At 40.6% G+C, this 24,541-nt stretch overlaps 1 protein-coding gene across 1 annotated transcript; it reads left to right on the top strand.

Moving 5' to 3' along the window:
• The first annotated feature begins 1,242 nt into the window (after positions 1-1,242).
• LOC107386454 (leucine-rich repeat neuronal protein 4) lies at positions 1,243-2,822 on the top strand. The gene is made up of 2 exons (XM_015960849.3): positions 1,243-1,342; positions 1,941-2,822. The coding sequence occupies exons 1-2, from the start codon at positions 1,296-1,298 to the stop codon at positions 2,593-2,595; spliced, it is 702 nt and encodes a 233-aa protein (XP_015816335.3). The 5' UTR covers positions 1,243-1,295; the 3' UTR covers positions 2,596-2,822.
• Positions 2,823-24,541: the final 21,719 nt, after the last annotated feature.

Here is a 24,541-nt window from a genome sequence, read left to right as displayed (position 1 = left end):
TCCAATCAGTGAACAAAATGGCTAAAACGGAGTCAGTTTTACAGGTTTTGAGCTACAATTTGGTGTTTTAGTAGCTGAGAGTCATTCACATCACACTCATCAAGAGACAAACTAGAAATCTTTGTTTAAAAGTTGACGTTAACTGTTGAAGTCAACCCTGTTTGTTAATTAATTAGAGGATCACAGTGTAGGGAGACAGTTTGTCTACACAGAGTTGGGCCTATCCTGCATACAGATGTCCTAAGTGGGTGTTTTCAAAGGCTCTTTTTACTGGTCTCTGATCAGTTTTGCTAAAATCTTCTGTAACACCAGCTGGTGGAGTAAAATATTTGGTAACGCTTCCTTTTACGGTCCCCTAATTACTAAGTACTTACATTTAATTACACAGTAAGTTAAAGTGTAATATTGTGTAATTAAAGTGTATAATTGTAATAAGGTGTAATTGTTGTGTAAAGCAGTATTTACTGGGAATGACTAATAAAATAAAAACTAGAATTGAACCTTAGTTACATGGTAATAACTGTTTCAGAACTCAGAAACAATAGTACACTTTAACTTACTATGTAATTACCATGTAAGTACTCAGTAATTAGGGGACTGTAAAAGGAAGCGTTACCAAATGTTTTATAGAAATGTTTAACTTTTAGAATCGTGTCTATGAAGTCAACCAAAAACGAGAAGGTCTCAGCTCCAACGACGTGACTGGTGATCAGAAAATGTCCAAACCACGAGAAAACAACAACAAAAAAGATCCCACCTTTCATTTCATTTCTTGTTCACAATAATTCAAAGTATTTTAGGTTTTGGCTGAAATAAAAAAATGCAAAACTGAAACTTTAGCTAATTTAATTAAATATGGCCGCCTCAGCTGACTTACCTCAGGAACCACAAAAATGGCCAAAATGTTTTTTTTTTTTTTTTTTTTTACAGACACAGAGCTGATAGATTATACTGAACCTGCTTTAATCTGCTCTATTCATCACAAACTGTCTTCAGAACATTTCCAGTCAGGTTAACTTCTGTGTTCCTTGGTATTTGTGTACTTTAGGTGAGACGTTTGGTGAATAACCTCTCTGGTAAACGATGAGCACCAATGATTCCTAAAAAGGAGAAAAGGCTCTCATTAGAAGGTGATCTGCAAGATGATCTAACTAACAGCAGCAGCGTGCACTCAGTCATGGTCACGCTGCTGAAGTATTTAGCACGCAGGGAGGCGGAGCTGGTGCAGTGGGAGGGGGTGGCAGAATGAAGGAGGTGATTGTTTGGCAGGAGGGAAACGTAAAAAGGACAGGAAGATGAGGAGGAAGCTCACTCAGATTCAGATGAAGATCACAAGCAACAGGTAAGATCCTGTCTGTTACTTTCAGAGTTTTAGTCCAGCTGGAAGCAAAGACGTCAGGGATCCAGGAGGAGCTCCGGCTCTGATCTAAAACGTTAAAATCTGGAGATTTTTTTTTTTTTACAGAGGTTTGCTTTGAGTTATCAAAAGAGGATCACACGAGATCGTAATGCATGTGTGGATAGTTTTGGCACACGGGAACTTTCCCTGCAACCAGACCCGTGCGACTCGGCTGAGCTCCCATCTCCTAGGTCTGCAGGCGTTCGGACCTGTTGTGCAATCCTGCCTGGAATGCTGACTTGGAGAGGAGAGCCTCTAAATGAATGAGGACTATTTCTGTTAACAAGACTCTGAATCAACACTGAAGTCCATTCCTTATGCACTTGTTGTCACCGGTTTATGTAAAGGCAGGCTGGTGTGGTTCTGAAACAGTGCTGATGTTTCCACTTTAGTAAATCCAGCCTTCCTCTCAAAATTCACACAAGATGAGGAGTCAGGAAGGAATAAAGAACAGTTTGTCCTCATTAAGTAGGAGATGAACCTAGAAAGAAGCTAATGTGAATAAAACAGATGATGGAAATCTTCTTTTTATGATTCCCAGAATGACGAATCCCACGGGGGATCTTCCTTTGCCCCTCCTGATCATCTGTCTGGTTTCCATCAATCCTCTGCCAACAGCGTCTGGAGTCACAGGGAAACCTCCGGACCTCTCAGAGTATGACGTGTATGAGGACACAGTCACCCCCTCTGGACTGGTCCCAGTGTCCCAACAGGTCATCCAGCGGTGTGACTACGACCCCTGTCGTGAGGATCAGACCCCCTGCCTCACCCTATCAGCTGCCACTGGCTGTTCGTGCCCAGGATTCACTCTGGACAGCGATATTCCAGAAGCTCCCAAACTAAAATCAGTGTCCTACAACGGATCAGGAGTAGTGGTCCGTTGGTGTGCTCCGTATTCCCAGGTCACGACTTACGTCGTGGCAGTTGAAGGTCGTGAAGACGAGCTGGTTCTAGAGGAGACCCGGAGGAGTGGTATAGTACAAGACATGGACCATAGAGCCAAAGTGTGTGTGTTTGCTGTGAACAGTGCCGGGAAGAGTGACGGGTCCTGTATGATGTACCGGCCCGTTGATAACTGGCTGCCTCTGACATCAGGGCTCATCGGGGGGGCCGTGGGCCTCCTGCTTCTCCTTTTGCTGGTCGGCCTGCTGTGGAGGCGCAGGAGACAAAAGGATATGGAGACCAGAAATGTGTGAACCGCAAAGACGCTGAGACAAGGAAAGACTCCATTAAGGGTCCATCAAGTCTTTATTTAAATCGGACTCTTCTGTCCCTTTAAAAAATGTAAAGACAACATTTAATGCAAAACTCATCTTTTGCATCCTTTAGTGCTGCCATGTGGGTCTCTACTGCCACTATAAACTGTCCAAACATGAAAACATCCATCCATAAGTTTCCTGTCAGTGTTTGGTTGTCAGAAATATGTGCCTAAAACAAGCCGTTTCAAAAAGTCCCTATTTGGGGTGTCACAAACGGGAACATTTGTAAAAACAAAACAAAAAAAAACATCTTTCATGTGCAAGATAGAGCTGCTGCTGGAAGATCAGAGGATCCACTCTGAGCCCTTCTTGGGAATCTCAGCTTCTCAACTTATTGACTCTTAGCACGTGACGTCACGCTGCTCATGGAACCGCCCCTTTGCCATGATAGATGGCAGAAGGACCGCTATGTACTGGTTTACACTCGTTGAAACTCCTGGGACGCCAGTCAAAACAAGACATTTCGTAGCCTTATGCTGCTTTTATTTAGTTGATTTCACAGTAACATGGTAATAGTTTGCTGCGCGGTTGGCTGAGCTCACAGACAAGGACGTAAATTCAACTCGTCTTGTTTTGAATAACTGTGATGGAGACAAAAGACAGTTGAGCTGCAGCGGTAACAGACTAGCAGCCCTGAAAGTATTTACGTATTTACAGCCAACACATGGAAGATGTGCTGTACCGTCCGCTGTAGTGAAATGCAAGCTAATTATTTATCATAATATTGTTCCAGTGTAGGATTAAGTGTGTGTTTAATTACATTATTTATTTAGCATCATGAGATATCTTGTCCCATCCTGGTGTGTGAGCTGCATCTGTCAACACATTCTCATACCCAAAGCATCGAAAAATTACAACGGGTGACCAAGTGTTGGTTTCCGACCAACAGGCGACGCGCTGTGCCAGAGCGTCGGTTTCAGACGCCTGCAGTAAAACGCACATTTAACCAACATTTAACCTCTAACCTCTTGCTATTTAACCCTCCCCTCACCTACATCCTAACCTTAACCCAGTCTCTCATTCTAAACTTCCCGTTAACCGTGTTTGAGAGGGAAGTTACAACTAGAAACAAAGGTTTACATTCGCAAAAGTGTTAAGGTTAGGATGGGGGTGAGGAGAAGGTTAAATAGCAACAGGGTAAAGGTCACAATTTGGCGAAATCTCCGTTTTACCGCAGGAGTTGGAAAACGACGCTCTGGCACAGCGGGTCACCTCTTGACGTGCTGGGGCTCCCAAAGCGTCGGAAACAAACCAAGGACGTAATTTTCACTTTAGAAGTGGGGGGGACACAAGGGGGGGGGGGGGGGTATCTTTACAGTATGCTCTAATGGGAAACAGGCTTCAAGCCAAACGGTTGTTTTCCGCTTGGTCCTAGAGCTCAACCAGTGTCAATTTAATATAGCGTAATGTTGTTTTTGGATGGTAAAAAGTGCAGGGGTCAAAACTTGATTTTGGAAAAAGTGGGGGGGACATGTCCCCCCTGTCTCCCCCCCCCAAAATTACATCCATGAAACAAACTCTTGGTCACCCATCGTCAGGTTTTCAACGCTTCGGGTGTGAGAATGTGTTGTATCTGAACCCGGTGACCCCCCCAAGCAAACTGGAAGAGATCAGAACTTTTTTGTTTTGTTTAATTTTTTATTTTTTTATCAGGCTGTTAATCACATGATGTTATAAATCCAGCAGGGTAAATTCTGGATAAGTTGGCAACTTGTTTACATCGGTGAGCAGCAGCAGGGAGAATGTAAGCTAACGTTCATGAGCTAGCTAACACTTTTGTAAATACTCTCTATGAGCCCCAGCTAGGTGTGCTAAATCTACTGTACCCACAAGGGAACTGGGCTTGAACCAGTAAACACCAGATTAAACTGGCTAAAAAACTATCTTGGTGACTTTTCCTCTCCATTCAACACTCATGTAATTATGCTGCCCCACCTAAGTGAGCTTCTGGTAACTGAACTGGGCTTGAACTAGTTGAGGTCATGCTCAACATTGCAAAATACAAGGACGACAAAAAAAACAGTCTCAAACGCTACTTCTCCTTTTGTTCAAAACTTGTTTCGCACACTGTTTACTATGCTTTTGCCGTCCAATGTGGTGGACCCATGTGATCTGGCGATGCAGGTGCAAAGGGTCAATAGCAGTCTGAGCGGAGGATGGGTGGGCGTGTTTTCTTAACTCTTGAACTTTCTCACTGAGCAAAAAGCAATGAAAAACTTCCACTTTTGCATTTTTTGATTTGGGCAAGAGTTTTAATAAAATAATAATATAAATATAATATTTAGCAATATTAAGGTAATAATAATGCATTTTAATAATGTTATGTCCTTTCTTCTAACAACTCCATATTCTTTAGAATTTTTTTTCTTTTACTATTATTTTTTTGTTCATTTAATGCCTCAACAAGATGCAAGGACTTTAGGTAGGCTCTACCAGCAGGTAAAGAGTTAAAGTGACAGAGCCCTGAAACGGCTCATTCTGGAAAGTACTGAAACTGCCAAAATTAAAATTGCTTGATGTGAGAGGGACTTAGTGTGAAGAACTTCACAAACCTGTTTGGTATCAACCACAGAAATGTTATGTGGACATGACCTCATGGAAATGTACACATAACATTTCTCTAAAACATCATTGTATGCGTTAGTTTTCACTCGTGTCAAGTCCAAATAGGCCCAAATGGCTCAGGTCTTAGATAAAGTGTTGCAGCAATAAACTTTACACACAGATCTGTTCTGCTGGTGCAGAACGGTTCGTAGTTCATTTGTTCACTGGATAAAGAAAAAACTATTTAAATACACACCCACGAGCTCAACCCTGACTGGGTGTTTCCTTAAGTAACAAAAGCTGTTGTTGTTTGGATTTTTACACGTAAATAATTGTGTTCCTCAACAGGAACATGATGATAATAATTAAAGTTAGGAATATTCAAATAGCTTCATTTTTTTCTCACATTAAAAGAAACGTCCATCGATGCTAAAAGTTAGAGCACGAGCTGGAGCTGTAAAATAACTCGGAAGCTTAGCGGTAGCTGGTGACGCTATTTAAGCAAGGAATTTTTTCTTTTAGACTCTCTGTGAGACCTTTTGTGTTTGTATTTAACTGGAACAGGTCTGGGATTGAAAATCAATCAAATGAATAATAAACAAGTTTGTGTTTTATTTCATTTCCTGTTGAAGGAGTTTCTGTCTAAGAGTTTTGCTGAGTAAACAGCTGCACCCGTGTGTTAGATGGTGTTTTAGTGCAGCTGTTAGGTGGGCGCTTGGAAGCAGATGTGGACTTTCCCATTGGTCACATTTGAGCAAACATGGACCTTATGGGATTTTTCTCTCAGCTTTCCTGAGGTTTTCATTCGGCTCTGAGCTGCAGAAAAGCTTCAGGCCTTCCTGACAAACAATCGGAGCATTTTCTGAAGAAACGTCCCACAGTTTATCTCATGCACGTCTCCAGATCCCGTTACGATTCCTTTTTACTCTGGCTGCTGTCACGCAGCTGTTCCATCGCCTCCTGGCATCTTATTTTTTCCAGCCTACGTGTCTCTCTGCTCGTCTGGAAGTGATTTAAAGGCTGTAATTTGGAAATGAAATCCACTTCCTGAAGATATGGCTTCTATGACACGTGTGGCGCAGAAAGAGAAATCGTTACGTGGATGACAGAAACAAAAACCGTTTTACACCTGCAGAGGCGAGAGTTTAAAACAAGATTTAACCAAAAATAACTGGTGACATGACTTTCTTTATTTCAGATGCTAAAATATAAAGTTAAATTGTTCTAAATGAGAAAATCTAATAGAGTTTGAGCAGATAGGGTAGATGCATGTTCAAACAAAAGCATTTTACTTCACTGGATGTTTAATTTTACAATTTATACGTTAAGTTATGTAAAGCCAGAAATCATCACAGATTTCTGCTCGTGATAGTTTTATTAATTTAGTTTTGGTTTCAACACCATCTTTCTTTCCTTACAATAATGTCAAGTGATTGTTTCCCCCTTTTTACTAAAAAAAAAACTAACTTATTTACTTAAATTTTAACTAAATAACACTTAATGATATGGCACACAGCTTCCAGACTCATCTGTTAACAATCATCTGCTTCTGACTGATTAGCATTTTTAGTGCTCTCAGTAAACTACCAAAAACAAACTACATGCTTCACATACCTCCTTTAAAACAACAAGCTGCATGATTGTGACTGAACAGGAGCTAATCTGGGAAATGTGATGGAGAGTTTAAATCTTCCAGACAGCAGAAACTGTGGTGAATCATGCGCTGACACCTTACTTATCCCTCCAGACGAGTCATGTGAGTCACAGTGATCTCATTCTGCTGAGTCAGTTAGCGCTTCAGGTCAGAAGGTCACACAGAAAGCAATGAATGAGCTCAGCTGATTCTTCCTAATCCTTCTTTGTTACTGACACTGAATGACTAAAAAGCTGAATGAGTATGTAGTCTACACGGGTGTTTTATTATGGAGGAGGTAATAATAAATGTTTGGAGCGATTCTGGAGTTTGAAGAAGTTTTTGGTTAGTTTAGTGCCCTCTGCTGGTCACATGCAGACATGACAGAATAAATGAGTGCTGACAAAGTTCAGACTGAGTTGGATGCTGCTTCATCAGCTAGGCAGGGTGTAGCACGCTTTACAAAAGCATGGGGGATGCTGAGATTATTCGTGTTTTCTTTATTTTCATGACCATTTCATGACATTGGGAGATTCTCACTGAAGGCATCAAAACTATGAATGAACACGTGGAGTTATGTGCTCAACCAAAAAACGTGAAATAACTGAAAACATGTTTTATACTATATTTTCTTCCAAAAAAAGCCACCCTTTGATTACTGCTTTGCACACTCTAGGCATTCTCTTGGTGAGCTTCAAGAGGTAGTCCTTCAAGACTGTTGGGAAAAGTGTTTCAGGTCCACTTGAAGCTCATCAAGAGAATGCCATTTTGATATCTGACATGTTTGATTAGAAACTATAAACTTATGCTGGTAAAACTAAATCCTGTTGTGAGTGGGCTTTCTAGTTTCTGTTAATAGTTCTCTTTAGTCAAACCGAAAATGAAACCATTTCCTCCCTGTGCATTCATCTTTTTATCTAAAGCATGCAGGAAACGTGCTGGAAGCAGACTGCAGCGCCAGGTCTAACAGGTGGCGGCCTGCCACTCTGAAGTTGCAAATGCAGTATTCTGGCCACAGAGGGCGGTGGGAGTCAGAGTGACATTTATTAACCCTGCAAAGGATTGTTTTAGCACATACTGGCTCAAGAAATTTATTTTAAAATATGAGTGGTAAATGGATTGTATTTGATATAGCACCTTCTAGAGTCCTTGAACCCCCCAAGGCACTTTACAACACAATCAGTCATTCACCCATTCACACACACAGATTCACACACTGGTGGGGATGAGCTACATTGTAGCCACAGCTGCCCTGGAGCACACTGACAGAGGCGAGTCTGCCGAGCGCTGGCGCCACCGGTCCCACTGACCACCACCAGCAGGCGAGGATGAAAAAGTTATGGCTTTAAGTGTTATGTGAACTTTTGCTTTTATTTATTATCTATGAAGGGCTTTTAAATCTTGGTGAAAGTTTTTAATTTATTTGTTTGTTTGTTTGTTTTTTTGCTGCAGCTGCTCTTCTTTGTTCAACACTTAGGTCAGCTGACATGCTTTACATTGGTGGTACTCAAAAGGCAGCCGCGAACCCCCTCTGTCCCCCAGACCACCAATAACCCATCCCCACCCGGACCAGACCTTTAAAGACAGGGGGACTGCCCTACTGTGATACTGTGCTGTACCCTCCGTCCACACACACACACACACGCACGCACACATCCACTAGAGCCCTGCACTGAAGCCCTAGGCCCTCGGGTCGGCCCGACCGACAGCCCGTGGGCCGGGCTTCAGTTCAGTTCAGTTCATTTTATTTCAAACATATACATTCACCAACATTTCATAAAATCATTCCATGCAGTTGTTTGAAAAGGAGTAGGGAGAAGTATATACTTATTTAGCCCTACCCCCTCAGGTTTACATCCTCATCATCTAAATTTGAACAACAAAAACATTTACAATGCCTTAAAAATAATAATAATTCTCATGTTCAACTAGAACTATATTTAGATTTGCTAATTTGTAGAAGAGATTAAACATCAGTTTGCATGCCGTCCTGGGTTAATTGTATTTTCTTCATTCTTATACTTATTTAACATTTCTTTTTTGAGTTTTATTTTAAACTGGTTTATATCACTACTGACCTTTATTTCTTCTGTTAACTCATTCCATAATTTAACGCCCGCTATTGAAATAGCCATCCTTTTCAATGTTGTTCTTACTCTTTGTACTTTTAAATTCCACTTCCCTCTAAAATTATACCTCCCTTCTCTTTCTAAGAACAATTTACTTATTTCAAGTGGGAGCATCCCTTTCCTTGCCTTATATATTATTTGCACTGTTTTAAACTTGACCAGGTCCTGGAATTTTAAAGCTTGCATCTTAATAAAGAGTGCGTTTGTGTGAGCCCTATACCCCTCCTGATTTATTAGTCTAATAGCCCTTTTCTGCATTATGATTATAGTCTGAATATTACTTTTATAAGTTTCCCCAAATCTCTACACAATAACTCATGTATGGTAATAGCAGGGGCGTAGCACCAAATTCTGTGCCCTAGGTACAAGTCTTCTAGGTGGGCCCCCATGCTCAATTGTTTAATATCTCTCTTACACATTTTTGTCATGCTATAAGACAAGATAATAAAATGATCTTAGTTTAACCTCTATATTGAGCAAATACAAATGCCAGCATAATAAAAGTGAAATGCCCAGACTTCACATATAATTATTTTTATTTGCCAACAATGTGTTCAAACAAAAATCCTGGAATTTATTTTCCAGTAAATGCCCACTGACGGGTCTTCATGTTAGCAAAATCACTTATGAGATCTTTAAAGTCCAATCCTTTGGCTAATTGGCTTTCAATAGATCATGAATTAGGTCACCAAAATATAACCTAACATGTCCTTTCAGATAAATCTGCTGCTAATGATTGCTTGTAAATTGAATAACTTAATTGTATAGTGAGCTCACCTTGTCTCATCTCCTCAGTGCTTTCTGGAGACAATGAGGGCCCTGCTGCTGCTGCTGCTGCGTCTAAAGGGCCATGTGGTTTGTGATGTTAAGCTTTGCTAATACTGATATATATTGATATATTGAATACATATGACATGAAATAAACCAGGTTCTCTCTGTGAATGTAATGTACTCTAAATTTTATAATCCCTGCATTATCAGCCAAATTATAAGATTGTCCGTTTTCAAGATCAAATATAAAGAAATTTAAAATAGGCTTAAAATATCTAACCAAGTCAATAACAATCTTCTAACACCAGTGTCATCATGCTATACGAAAAACAGTGGCAGCTTCACATTCCTGAGATTACCACGAATCCATCGATACCAAGTTTGTCCTGGTCCATGACTGGGAAGGAGCTGAAATATCCACACAGAGTGAACCTGTTTTTACTGCGAGGTCCGCCAATTAATTGGCGGCGGCCGCCCGCGATAATAATTCTGATTAATATATATATATATATATATATATATATATATATATATATATATATATATATTAATTAGTGTTTTCACTGATAACACTAATTTATATTTGATCTTGATGGTGAAACTAAAGGCGTTTAACACTGAACACCTAACATGAATGCAGCTTCTGAGAGCTAGCTAATATCAGCTAAAACTGTGTTCTGCTGCTGCTCACCTTCCTTCTTGAAGAACCTAGTCAATACTTGCTTCTGTTCAATTAACTTTTCCTCCTTCTCCTTCTTTTCTTTCCTTTTTTGGAAGCCAGATTTCCCTTTCTTGGGAAAAGACATGACTGACTCCTGCCTCCAGCTCTGGCTGTCGGCATCTGCGATGTCTCATTAGCTGTACTGTGCGGCTGTGCAGCCCCTGGCCGCAGGTGTGGACTAAACCACTTTGCACATTTTTAAGGGGTGATAGATGCCTCAGAGATTATTCAGTTATTATTTTTAAGGTGAAATTATGTTTCTTAACCTCTTCATCCAGGTAAAGGGAAGTTTATTAAGACATTAAGTAAGTTGGGGGAAAAAACAACAACAATAAAACATTTTTATTCAAAGCTGTCTCAGGGCCCCTCCCTGCAGTGGGCCCTGGGTAAACGGTACCCTCCCCCCTCCCCCCCCAGTCCAACGCCCCTGGGTAATAGTAAAGCACAATATAACACATGTTTTCCTATCCAGAAAATGTTTTACTTTCCCCAAGACAGCAATGCCCCGTGCTAACTTTCCCCTCACATAAGTGATGTGTGATTTCCAACAGGCCTTTATGATCAATGATCACACCAAGAAATTTTATGGTATTGACCCTTTCTAGATATACATTATCAACACAAATTTCAATGTTAATGTTTTTCTTATAGTTTCCGAATAACATGAATTTTGTTTTATTTAAATTTAAGGACAATTTGTTTCTATCAAACCACTTCTTTAATATCTTTAACTCCTGTGTGATCACCTCCACAACCTGTTGAAATTCCCCACTTGAACAAAGTATATTGGTATCATCTGCAAAAATTACAAACTTAGTATCTTCGATACTTTACAAATATCATTTATATACATTATGAACATTTTTACTCCCAATACTGATCCTTGAGGTACTCCACATTCAATATCCATCAATTTAGATTTAAACTCATTCATTTGTACTGAACTGAACTGAACTGGTTTATAAATGCGCCTATATAAACGAATTCTCAAACTGCTGACTGAAACATGTGCCCCTATTCTAATATGCCATTTTATGTCCACTTTGATATGTCAGAAACCATTCGTTTATTCTCATGAAAACGGCAGCATTCTATTTTTCTGTGAATAAATTCGCTCTACAGTTTAAAAAAAATACAGCATTCATTGCTGGGTTTTTTACTAACTGGAGAGCGCATTTTCAGAGCGGCAGATTAAATTTACAAACGCTAATTGGGGGCATTTATTTAATCTGCCGCTCTGAAAATGCGCTCTGCAGTTAGAAAATTAGAATGCTGCTTTTTTTTCTAATTGCACAAGAGCGCATTTTCAGAGCACGGGGCACAGGTGAGGATCTCAGTCTTATCTTCATTCAGCTATAGAAAGTTCCCACCATCCAGGTTTTGATAGAGTCTAAGCAGGTGTGTATAATTAGTATAGATAAGTTGTTTGTGTAACTGAAGACATTCTGGTTTTCTCATTATGTAGATCATCTATGTTAGTGCCACAAATTCAAAACGTAGTAATTTTTCAGTGGTATGTTTTATTTTGAAATAATCTACTGGAAGTGCAAAGGAGCTTGTTTCAAAGGATAAATTAATGTGGAAAAGTCTAAGCATGATAAAAACAATTTTTTGCCTTTGCCTCTTAAAGTGGCAATCCTCCTTGTTTGGAGGATTGCTTTTGCCTTGGTTTTGGCATATTCCACAGCTCCAGTCATAAATTTATCAACTTGCAGTTAAAGGTCTTGGTTTCAGAGGATTTCCACACAAATTTTCACCATTCCAAGCACTTTTAAAAATAATCTTCTTAAATTGTTTGGAGAGCCTCTCACAGGCACACCTGTCCAGCGGCCATCTTGTTGTTGTTCATTATACATTCATTAGGCTAATGTCCACAACTCTATACATCAATTTTATGATTTTTCTCTTCATCTGTCGTTTCATGCATCTGAACTTTCCAGTGACCACCTTCTTAAAACTCACTCTGCTTGACCTACTTTCAACATCAAATCTTACTTTCTTTTGATTTTTCCAGTAAGTCTCTAATATTTCTTCTGGACTGATGTTTAAACTGGGTGTTGATTCGTCAAATTCTGCCTTTGGTAAAGATCCGTCTAAATCTATTGGATCACTCGGTGTCTTATGTGGACTGTTTTCTTTTCCACCTTCTGAAGAAACTTTTTCTGGTCTTCTCCATTGGGCATTTTCCATTATTCTACGAGCTTTTCTCACATAACTTCTATCTGAGACGTCATCGAGATGCTTCATCGTGATAAACGTGTGCTTCAGAGCATCAGCTGGTAGAATCCGTTTATCTTGATCCCATGTTAGCATCTTTTTCACAAGATCTAGAAAAGCTCTTATATCTTCAGTTTCAGCGGGGTTGCTTGTTTTTGATAAGAACAACTTATCCAGGGATTTGAACTCATGGTAGACTAAGTCTGCCCTCTCAGACACCTCTTCGTTCGTCTTTTGGTATTCCTTAAAGGTTTTAAATCTCCAAGATCTAAAGAAATTCATTTTTTTGGTGAAATATTTTGAGACAATAGTCCCGTCTTCCAGTATTTTTTTATCAGGCTGACCAAGGAGCTCCATGATCAACCTCAGATTGTCGTATTTGTTTTCTGGTGGGAACAAATGCCGACCAAGAAACAGAGTAGACATGACACAACCAAGACTCCATGTGTCTATTGCTTCATCACGTGGAAGACCAAGAATGACCTCTGGTGCTCGGTATGGTAAATTCTGAAGTGTGGCCTTCTGTGGTAAGTCATCACTAGCCCAAACAGACCCAAAATCAATCAGTTTGACCCTGAATGGTTGCTTCTCATGATCTGCAAGCATGATATTTTCAGGTTTTATGTCTGTGTGAACAATACCAAGCTGTTTGAAAGCACTGAGAACTTCCAACATTTGCTTGGTGATCGCCCTGATTTCAGACACCTTTAAGGGAACACCTTGTCTTCTCATGAAGTCCATCAAATCTTCATCCAAAAGCTCCAGTTCCTGGCAAAAGCAGTCTTTGTAGTAAAAACATTCATTCAACCTGATTAAGTAATTGTTATAATATTTCAGGCTGTTCAGACATTCTAATTGTTTCGCTTCATTAAAAAATGCATCGATATATTTGGTCCTAATTATTTTTAAAGCTACTACCTTATCTGTTTCCTCTATGCGGCATCTGGCAACCTCTCCAAACGCCCCAGCTCCTACTTTGGCCTCAACAAGGTAACTCTTTGAATTGCCTTTAATTGTTATGCCTGGCATTAACTCTAAATGTTTGTTGTCTTTCGGTTTTATGTCTGCGTCATCAAATTGGTTTTCTATAACTTTTACCGGTGGCTGGTTTCTCACAACAAAGCACTCTGTTCCTATTGAACTGGCTCTCTTTGATGACTTCAAGCCAAATGTTGCTTCCTCACTAAGCAGCTCATCTACGTGATTAGATGGGATCTTGCTGGTTTTAGGGTGTGGGGTGTTTTTCCTTTCACCAGTTGGTTTTGTACCTGTCTTGGTTTGTGTCTGAAGTACTGGGGAACGATTTTCCCGTCCCGTCCCCATTTTCCGTCTTTGTTCATCGTAATAAATCTTCACCAATTCTTCTGGGTTGAATTTTGAACCGGATGTGGAGTCATCACATTCAATTTTTAGTAAAGATCCATCTAAAGTTATAGGATCTATTGGCATTTTACTGGAACCAGGACACAGAGTGTTTTCTCTTTCACCTTCTGAAGGATAGATTCCTGGTGGTCTCTTTTGGACATGTTTCATTATTTTATGAGCTTTTCGTACGTAACTTTGAACCGAGGTATTATTTAGATGCTCCATCGTGATAAACGGATGATTTACAGCATCAGCTGGTCGAATTCGTTCATTGGGATCCACTGTTAGCATCTTTTTCACAAGATCAAGAAAAGCCTTTAAGTCCGTATTTTCTGCTGAGTTCCTTGTCTTGTGTGAGAAAAACAAATCATCCAGGCATGTAATATCATCATAGGCAGGGTGTGCCCTCTGTGACAGGTCGCCATCTTTTTGATATTCGTCCGGCGTTTTGAATCTCCAACAGGTTTCAGACCCAATCTGCTGTTTTATGAAATAATCTGAGACCAGAGACCCGTCTTCTAGTTGTTTTTTATTAGGCTCTCCAAAGAGCTTCATGATCACTCTCAGATTATCATATTCATTCTGCGTTGGAAACAAGGGGTAATTTAGAAAAAGCTCTGCCAAGATACAGCCAAGACTCCACATATCTATAGATTCATCTGGTTGAAGACCAAGAATAACCTCTGGCGCTCGGTATCCTAAAGTCTGAATAATATACTCGTCTGGTAACTGCTCAGTCTCACAGGCAGCGCCAAAATCAATCAGCTTCAACCCGAATGGCTGTTTTTCATGATTAACTAGCATGATATTTTCAGGTTTTAAGTCAGCGTGAGAAATTCCAAGCTGTTTGAAAACACGTAGCGCTGTCAACATTTGCTTGGCAATTGCTCGGATTTCATACACCTTTAAAGAACGATTTTGTCTTCTACTGAAGTCCAACAAATTTTCTTTCAAAAGCTCAAATTCCATGCAAAACCAGTCTTTGAAATCAAAGTGGTCATTCAGCTTGATGAAGTAGCGTTTGAAATGTTTCAGATTATTCAAACGTTGCAAAGCTTTCACTTCGTTTAAAAAATCTGTGGCGTCTGATTTCCTTACAAACTTCAAGGCTACGAACTGATTTGTATCCTCTATGTGGCATTTGTAAACCTCACCATATGATCCAGCATCAATTATGTCTTTGACAAGGTAATCCTTTGAATTTCCTTTGATTGTCATACCTGGCCTTATTTCCAAAGATATGCGTGAGTCTGTGTGAGTCGAGTGTATCGATTCTTTGTCTGAATCACCGATCTCCTTTGCTGGAGGTGAAAGAGAACTGTCATCACTTCTTGGTTCTTCGTATTGACATTCTTTCATGATGCGATGTGATTCTGCCACGTACAATCTGTCTGAGAAAGGATCCAAATGCTCCATTGTGATAAATGTATGCTTGAGCGCCTCAGCGGGTGAGATTCGATCTACAGGATTCTCCTTCAACATCTTCGAAAGAAAGTCGAGAAAAGTTTTGATGTCATCGTGGTTTGTGGGACATGGTGACTGGCTTATGAAGGAAGGATCATTTAGAGATTTGAAATAATTGCTGTCTGTCCTCATAATTTTGCTTCCCCTTACTTCAAAATCAGTTGGTGTTCTGAGTTTCCAAATGTTTTTCTTTGTTAGTTTAAAATATCGTCTGACCTGACTGCCTACATGCAGTAACTTTTTTTCAGGTTGACCAAACATATTTACAATGAACCTCATATAATGATAGTCACATTCGACCGGGCCCGTGTGTTTGCCCAGAAAGAGAAATGCAAGTGACAGCCCAAGGCTCCATATGTCCACGCTCTGATCCAGCGGACAGTCCAGGAAAATTTCTGGTGCTGTATAGCCACAACTCAAGGGAATTTTAAAATCGGACAATTCAGCTGTTTTGGACGCTCTTGAAAAGCCAATCAACTTCACTTTATATACTTGATCAGTACACATGATGTGTTCGGGGTTTATATTCCCGTGAGTGATCCCAGCTTTTTGTAGTGAAGTGAGAGCAACCAGCATTTGATAAGCAATCGCTCGGATTTGAATAAGGTGAAGAGGTTTCTTTTTAGTATCTATTAAAACATGTTGCAATAAGGTCTTGTCCAGTTTTTCATAGGTGAAGAAAGTCCAATCTTTGTATGAAAAACTTTCCACAAACTTGACGATGTTGTTTTCATAGAGGTTTAAATTAGTGAGATATTGTAAAATTTCATTTTCTCTGCTATTTCGAGAATAATTCTTTGTTTTCATGCATTTCAAAGCATAAATCTTACCAGTTTTCTTGTTTCTGCACTCTGCTATCTGTCCAAAGTTAGTGTAACGCAGAATTTCCAAGACTTTATAAGTATTGTGCTGGCTAGATATTGAAACACCTGAGTTTAATCTAAATTTAGAGTTGTCTAAGCATTTCTGTTCTTTTCTTGCCATTCTGTGTGTCTGTGATCAATTCAAAATATAGATCTTCTAAGAGAATGTTAAATCCAAAGTGTCTCCTGACAAAGTGTACTCCAGAATAAAGGGTTTTAGAAGTGATAGCCTCAGAGCCTTTGATGACGTCACGTGTGTCATTAGCATATGCAAACGAGCTCGCACGGAAGTCACGTTATACGTGAAGCAGCACGTTCCAGACGATGCTGGCAGTGTCCCAATGAATGATGTGTTGATGGTTATTAGCGAATGAGACCGATCAGAGCCGGCTGCGTCTAGGTTTATTATTATTATTATTTTTCCTTTCTCTCCGTGTTGAAGCCACACGTGATTGGTCAACTCCTCGAAGAGCCCTCTGTATGGCGTTTAAAGCGTGCCACAACCCGTGCACGCGCATTGGGTCCACAGCGGGCGTGTGAACGGGACTCGCGAGCGCAAATATACATGGCAGCGCGCGTGTGAACGGGACTCGCGAGCGGAAATATACATGGCGAGAGGTCATTTGTGCACTGAGAGGGAGCAAACTGTGTCTGTGAGCGCACAAGGATGTGCACAAGTGACAAACCTGCGTGCGCGCGTTGCCAACGAGCACACGGCAGAGGAAAACGTGCGCGCGCGGCAGCCTCTCTGCGCGCTCGGCAGCCTCTGCGCGCTCGGTTCCTAATTCCGCTCGCTCGGCTGTGAGGAGTTTTGGCACTCTGGAGGCGTGGCCTGTGGCAGATCTTCCCTATCCTCTGATTGGTTAGTTTACCCCGCACTTTACTCTCTAGCTATCTATATAAAAAAATCTGATATACAGCAGTTGCTGGCATAGCTCAGCTGGGAGAGCGGGTGACTCTCACCCTGGAGGATCCAGGTTCGAGTCTGGCCAAGTAACATAGAGTTGATGTCATATTATTCTTTCCTAATTCCTGTGATATTATTTTACAGTTGTGACTGTTCAACTGTCATTAAATGTCCGAATGTTTGCTGGGCAGTGTTTTAAAAAGTGCACATAAGCTAGATGGTTTTAACCAGGTAAAAATAGACTTGTGGGTGTAGGTATGTTCAAGTTTAAAAAGTTCTTGCCTCATTAATGTATTGTTTATTTTTTTCAGCATTTAATTGACAAATTATCCTTTCAAATAATTAATTTATGAGTTACATAATTGTCCATTTAGAATTGTTGAATGGACTGAGTCAAGTTTGGTGCACTTTATATATTTCAAAACATGTTTTTTTTATTATGCATATAAATAATTTTAATGTTAATTTATTGAAATATTTCTATTTTTTCATTACCTCACCCTTGTTTTGACAAAAACAAGACCTTGCTGGATAATATCACGGAGAAACTATTTGTTCACAGTACTTGGCTCAGTGAGGATCTGTATACCAAAGGAGGAGATGCTCAGAAATCTGTCTGCAGATTGTTACAACCCAGACTGGAAGTGGTGGGCTGTAATAAGAAAGGAGACCAAACAGAGGAGTGGGGGTTCAACAACTGATTTATTTAACCAAAGTAAGGATTTACTAAAGCAGATCAGTGCAGTCAAGAATTACTGGTGTTTGGGTAGTCCTGAACGTGTTGTGATGCCCCCACCGTCTCATTGGGTTTTCATTTGTGTTTAATTGTGTTTTTCTTCTGTTGTAGGCAGCTCGTTAAGCAGCCTTGGAGGCACCTGGGCTCAGGGTGTGGTGCTGCCTACAAAGCCTACTGTTTTTCTGCTTTCACTGGGTCTCTCCTGTGTGGTGGAGTCCTCACTGGCCATTTTCTGTTCACTAACTTGCTTTAGTAAATCCTTACTTTTGTTAAATAAATCAGTTGTTGAACCCCCACTCCTCTGTTTGGTCTCCTTTCTTATTACAGCCCACCACTTCCAGTCTGGGTTGTAACAATCTGCAGACAGATTTCTGAGCATCTCCTCCTTTACACAGATCCTCACTGAGCCATGTACTGTGAACAAATAGTTTCTCCATGATATTATCCAGCAAGGTTCCGTTTTTGTCAAAACAAGGGTGAGGTAATGAAAAAATAGAAATATTTCATTAAATTAACATTGAAATTATTTATATGCATCATTAAAAAAAACATGTTTTGAAATATATAAAGTGCACCAAACTTTACTCAGTCCATTCAACAATTCTAAATGGACAATTATGTAACTCATCAATTAATTATTTGAAAGGATAATTTGTCAATTAAATACTGAAAAAAATAAACAATACATTAATGAGGCAAGAACTTTTCTCTCTCTCTCTCTCTCTCTCTCTCTCTCTCTCTCTCTCTCTAAGCCCCACTCTAAGGGAGTTTGCAGTGTATTAGTGAGTCATATATTGTACAACCACAGTCAAAGTTTTCAACCAGTAGTTTTATTTCAGTATGTATTTTTCCAGTATCACAAAAAATGTAATTTTATATGGTTAAAACCATCTAGCTTATGTGCACTTTTTAAAACACTGCCCAGCAAACATTCGGACGTTTAATGACAGTTGAACGGTCACAACTGTAAAATACCTGAAATTAAGAAAAATTAACATGACGGCTACTACATTTTCCTTGCCCGGACTCAAACCTGGATCCTGCGGGGCGAGAGTCACCCGCTCTCCCAACTGAGCTATGCCAGCAACTACTGAATATCAGACTTTTTTATATAGATAGAGGGTAAAGTGCGGGGTAAACTAACCAATCAGAGGACAGAGAAGATCTGCCACAGGCCACGCCTCCAGAGTGCCAAAAGCCCTTACAGCCGAGCGAGCAGGAGTCAGAAACCGAGCGCGCAGAGAGGCTGCCGAGCGTGCACAGAGGCTGCCGCGCGCGCACGTTTTCCTCTGCCGTGTGCTCGGTGACAACGCGCGCACGCAGGTTTGTCACTTGTGCACATCCTTGTGCGCTCACAGACACAGTTTGCTCCCTCTCAGTGCACAAATGACCTCTCGCCATGTATATTTCCGCTCGCGAGTCCCGTTCACACGCGCGCTGCCATGTATATTTGCGCTCGCGAGTCCCGTTCACACGCGCGCTGTGGACCCAATGCGCGTGCACGGGTTGTGGCACGCTTTAAACGCCATAGACAGGCACCGGTGTAAAGTCACAGAGCATTGACACGAGGAGGAGGAGGAGGGTGAGAAAGGGGAGAAAAAACAGGTTAAAGGTGAGGACATGAGTTAAAGCAGGACATGCAGCCAGATTTGGACACATTTTATCAGTATTCACAATTCAAAGGAAGAGTGTGGACAATGCAAAGCAAACATCTCTCTTCTCCAGGCTCTACAAATGTTAGCTTTTCCAAGTTGTCTGTAAATAGTTAGTCTATAAATATTTTGTTATTTAAAACTTGTTTTGTTGCACTGTTTCGGGTTGGATAGTTAGACGTAATTTAAAGGGATGATATACAACTTTTTCACATTTTTAAGTAATTTTCTTGTGCCAATATGTATGACCCTTTACAGGGTTAATATATTTACAGGGTTAATGAAGTCTCTCAGACCCCACATCCCAGGGGCATTGCAAGCTTATATATATATATATATATATATATATATATATATATATATATATTATTCATGATCCACCAGCAAGCAAAGCTGCCCTGGGCCAGATGAAACCTGGATGCTTGATTTCATTTGGACGGTGTAAATGTAGCAAACAGACTCAAAAACGCAGAAACAGCTTTTATTGAGGTGAACTTAGGAAAGACAGTGGCCTTTGGCAGCAGAAACCAGGTTTATGAGTGGCGGGAGAAACTAATCCCTCCTTTACTCATCTCATCCTGTTTACCCCTGCTTCTGCCCGCCTCACTTCGAACTGCAGTCTTGTGAATAAAAAGATTAAACTGGTGTCTGGTAAATGCACAGGAGCGTATGCTGGATCAGATGTCTGCTCCTGGCTGTGGGGAAAGCAGTAAAACACACGAGTTTATCATCCAGAACAAGTTTAAGTCAGTTTGTTTCCACTAGAGGTCATGGTTGTCGAGAGGAAAGCGAGGCCTCCTCAGGTTCACCCCCTCTCAAAGCTGCTGGCGTTGATCAGATCAGCTGCATTTCTACACGACAGGTGAGAATAATTAGACGGTAATGTCTCCGCCCTCAACCTCCACCCCCACCTCCTCCACTTAGAGGTAAACCAGCAGGTCAGACCTCTGCTCCCAGGAAAACTCCTTTAGGGTGTTTCATAATCTTTCCCCTCCTTTTGTTCTCTTGGTTTGCTTTTATGTATGAAGAGCGCAGGTAACCTGGCAAGACACACACACACACACACACTCTTCTCCCTCAAAATATTCTATTGCACACCTATTATATCTTATCTGTTCATATGTTGATTCCTCTAGATCAGTATAACTGGCTCAGTGACGAGTTTCACACCTAAATAGGTAGAAAACAAAGCTTCTCAATTTCTGCATCAATAACAAACCAAACCCTGAAAAGAAATCGAGCCACAGCTCTATCCAATTTCAGCAGGGATTAATGCTTCGTCTAAAATAATCCATACATTTATTAAGTCTGGTTTAACAGGATCATCATAACCTCAGTCCGGGTGCATGTTAGAGAAAAGAGCTCCCATCATTTTTGAATCAGCTTGTAACATCTCGGCCTTTTCCCGGGTTGACCAACCATTTTCCTTGAATGAGACTTTTCCAGCTCGCGTCTCAGCGGCTGCAATAACTAGGAAGCTGCAGGGACGACTAGCTGCAGCTGTCCTTCTGAGGTTGGCAGCTCTTCCACTACGCCTGACATGCTCCAGTTCTGCACTTCACAAGTGGTGGATTTTCACTTTCCTTAGAATTAATCTGATATTTAGGCATTTTTTTCAAAAATAAATTAATGTTTGATTCATTCATTTCAGCAGTTTGTGTGTGTAAACCACGTTGGTTCACCTGTACTTCTAATTTATATTCTTTACATTTTTCAGGTTGTCAGCGGGGCTCTGGAGCGTATCCCAGCATTCACTGGGCTGAAGGTGGAGATGCACCTCTGACAGCTGTCAACGCTCAGATCCACTCAGAGCTGTGGGAGGAAAATGTCATGAGAATAATGGAAGAAAAAAAGCTAACTTTGTTCACCACTGCTTAGTAGAAGAGCTTTTGTTCTGAGAAATCGCGTTTACATTCAATAGGACCGCTGAGTTAACAGCTAGTCTGAGCAGGGACAAGAGTGGATCTTTTATTTTCACAAATTTCAAACCTTTTCTTGCCAAAATAATTTAGAGACCCTTTCACCACCCTCGATGCAACGCTACAAAATTGTTCCAACAGAGAAATAAAAATATAATATTACCAATCAAAACCTGACAACCATTTAAAATATTTTTATTATAATAATCACATTAAATGTGGTAGACTGGAGCTATTTTAAGAAGGTAGCAACATATTTTCGTCTTGGTTGTGGTCAAACTAGATCATCAGTCCAGCTATACAGTTTTCTCATGTCACAAATCTAAAGCAAAGCCATCTTCAATCCAGCCAAACATAAAAATGTTTATGATGGCTCTGATACTAGTTGGACCATTGCAGACGAACAAAGGGGTCAAGGCTGTCTTCAAATCAAACAAGGACAAAAAATCCTATCCCATTATTCTAAAGCCGCTTCACATTTTATTCAGAAATCTGTGAAAAAAAATTACACAGTTAATAAGACTTTTACCACTCTGAAAAGATGCAACAACATCCAAGGAGACAATATAAAAATGCACATTTGTTTTACTTTAAAGTGGGCATACACTTTATTTCAGTGAATCTGCATTAATGGTCTGAGCTCTCTAGGAGGAAAAAAGCTCTGGAGCTCCTGTTACAGGAAGTAGAAGTTAGCTGGAAGAGTGGACAGTAGAAAATGGCAGGATTTGGGGCTGTACTCATTATTCATGCTATTTGGACATCTGCAACTCTTTCACCGCCTCCAATCACTTTGTAACATTGATTTTTTTTATCTTCACAAATAACAGAAGGCTGGAGGAGTTTTGCCATGTGCTAGAGTTGCTAATGCTAACAGTTAGCTTCTACTAGCTAAGATGTACAGCCTTCCTCTTGGGTCACAATGGTCGAGTCCAGGATTGTAAGCTTACAATGTGACACAGATCTGAGTGGCTTTTCCTAATCCACGCATTTCCCCGTCTATTGTCTTTCAGCGGCTAACTCAGGAAATGGGGATAAAAAGACAAAGAGTTCACATTTTTTTAAAAAGTAGAAGTACGAGTTTCTCAGTGAACCTCTCCTTTAAACATGAGCAGATGCCGTCTAACTGCAGTCCATGAACAAAACCGGTAAGTCTGGTTTGTTTTGGTTCCCATCCTGTTAGCTAACAAGCTAGCAAACAGAAACATATGGTCCATTTGCTGCATAAAATATTTGTTATAGCTACATGATACAATTACAAACAGCTGATGAGGATAATGCTAGTAGCTATTAGCATTAGCTCCATCTGTTGGATAAATTAAACCACCCAGTTTCATACAGATTACTGATCAGCTTGTATTTTCCTGCCATTTTATGAGCTACTCCAGTTTGTCACTGAAATAGAGGCTGAACATTTTCAGCAGTCTCCATCTCTGATCAGATCAGTGAAATCAGAAAACATGACACTTCTCACTTTAAGATATTCACGTTTGATTAAAAAGAAAAGTCAAGCTCCTCGTCCAATGTGAAAGTAGGTAAATTATGTAAGCAAAATAAATTTCTCTAAACAGAGGCTATTTAGCACCAACATGTGAAATGAAATGGTAGTTTTAATTCATCATCGTCCCAGGGAATGCAGAGGTGTGTGTAGTTTACTGCACATCACACACACCCAGCCAACAGATTTGGTAAAGGTAGAAATTAACTTCCAGTTCCACAGAGTACTTTTGTGTAGTTCTACAGGAAGATGCAACAGAATAAATTTGCACCATGAATGTGTTTTTAAATGTGATGCAACTGATGCACAAACAAACCTAGAACCGGTGAATGACCAGATGTCGAACAAAACAAATCCCAATTAGGCTTCCTCCCCCTCCCCTTTGCAACGGGACAGGAACAACCTGTGAAACAAGAGATGAATCAGGCAGAGATTATTCAGGACACAGACACAGGGGGATAGAGCTCACAAGGTGCTGCAAGGACTTGACCTTTTCTGAATATTCATGGAGGAGAAGAGATTTACACGGCTTCTGACACCTTAAACCACCGTCAGGTCTGAGAACACAAGCCAGACTGAAGGAGTACAAAAGTAAACATATAGAGCATAAACACATCATGATATCTTGGCTGTCTGCCAGCCAGAGGGATCAATAACCATTAACACCAATGTGCATACAATCAGGGACCAGCAGGAACGTGCGGCTCTGCAGACCATTTCATCATAAAGCCTTAGTTACAGCAACCACATCCAGCTCCTCGCTGCCCAGAGCGATGTTTTCTGACTGACAGTGTCATCAAGAGGTGTGTGTGTGTGTACACACACGCAGCAGTCCAGAGAAATTAGATTATTTTCTGGCCTTCATAAGTAGCCGAGTCGTCAACGCCTAGAGACGTGCAGAGCTGAGAACATATGGCGTATTCATGTGTGAAGAGTCAGGGCATAAAGCCCAGCCTGCTCTTTTATCTGCCTCATGAATCTAGAGAACATGCCTCCAGTGGTGATGAAATCCACCGAGGAACACAGGTAGTGAAGAGGAGGGGGGGCGAGCACCTGTAATTTCTTGCTCCAGTTCCCTTTGCTTTAGCGACGAGGAAACTGTTCATTAATATCCAAAGCTCCAGACTCTGGGAAACACAAAGCTCAGAGTCATGTAATATTGACACTGATTTGCATGAACACTAAGAAACAAACAGAAATGAGGCGGAAGGTGCCGAGTGGATCAGGAACATAATGAGCTGCATCCCTACGGCATTCCTGAACACACTGATGTTGGATTTTCCCTAATCCGCCCTTAAAGTGCCAATTTTGCTCTCCATCTAAGGTATGGAACGCTGTGTTCTTTATATTAATGCTGCGGGATACATCCAAGACGCCTTTCACTTTGGTCGGACTCCAGGAAACAGATTCAGAAGAGTGAGCATCAAGGATGAACCGTTTATCCAGGCAGTTTCTATAAAGCGATGT

Source organism: Nothobranchius furzeri, chromosome 10 (assembly GCF_043380555.1).
Source record: "Nothobranchius furzeri strain GRZ-AD chromosome 10, NfurGRZ-RIMD1, whole genome shotgun sequence".
In the NCBI taxonomy this organism is placed as follows: domain Eukaryota; kingdom Metazoa; phylum Chordata; class Actinopteri; order Cyprinodontiformes; family Nothobranchiidae; genus Nothobranchius; species Nothobranchius furzeri.
Note: the sequence above shows the minus strand (reverse complement) of the source record. Positions and strands in the feature narration are given on the sequence as shown.

What these genes read in the sequence shown, in the direction of transcription:
- LOC107386454 (XM_015960849.3), top strand. Translation starts at nt 1,296, where the DNA reads ATGAGGAGGAAGCTCACTCAGATTCAGATGAAGATCACAAGCAACAG. An exon ending in ATGAAGATCACAAGCAACAG is followed by an intron (nt 1,343 to 1,940) that starts GTAAGATCCTGT and finishes TATGATTCCCAG; the next exon opens with AATGACGAATCCCACGGGGG.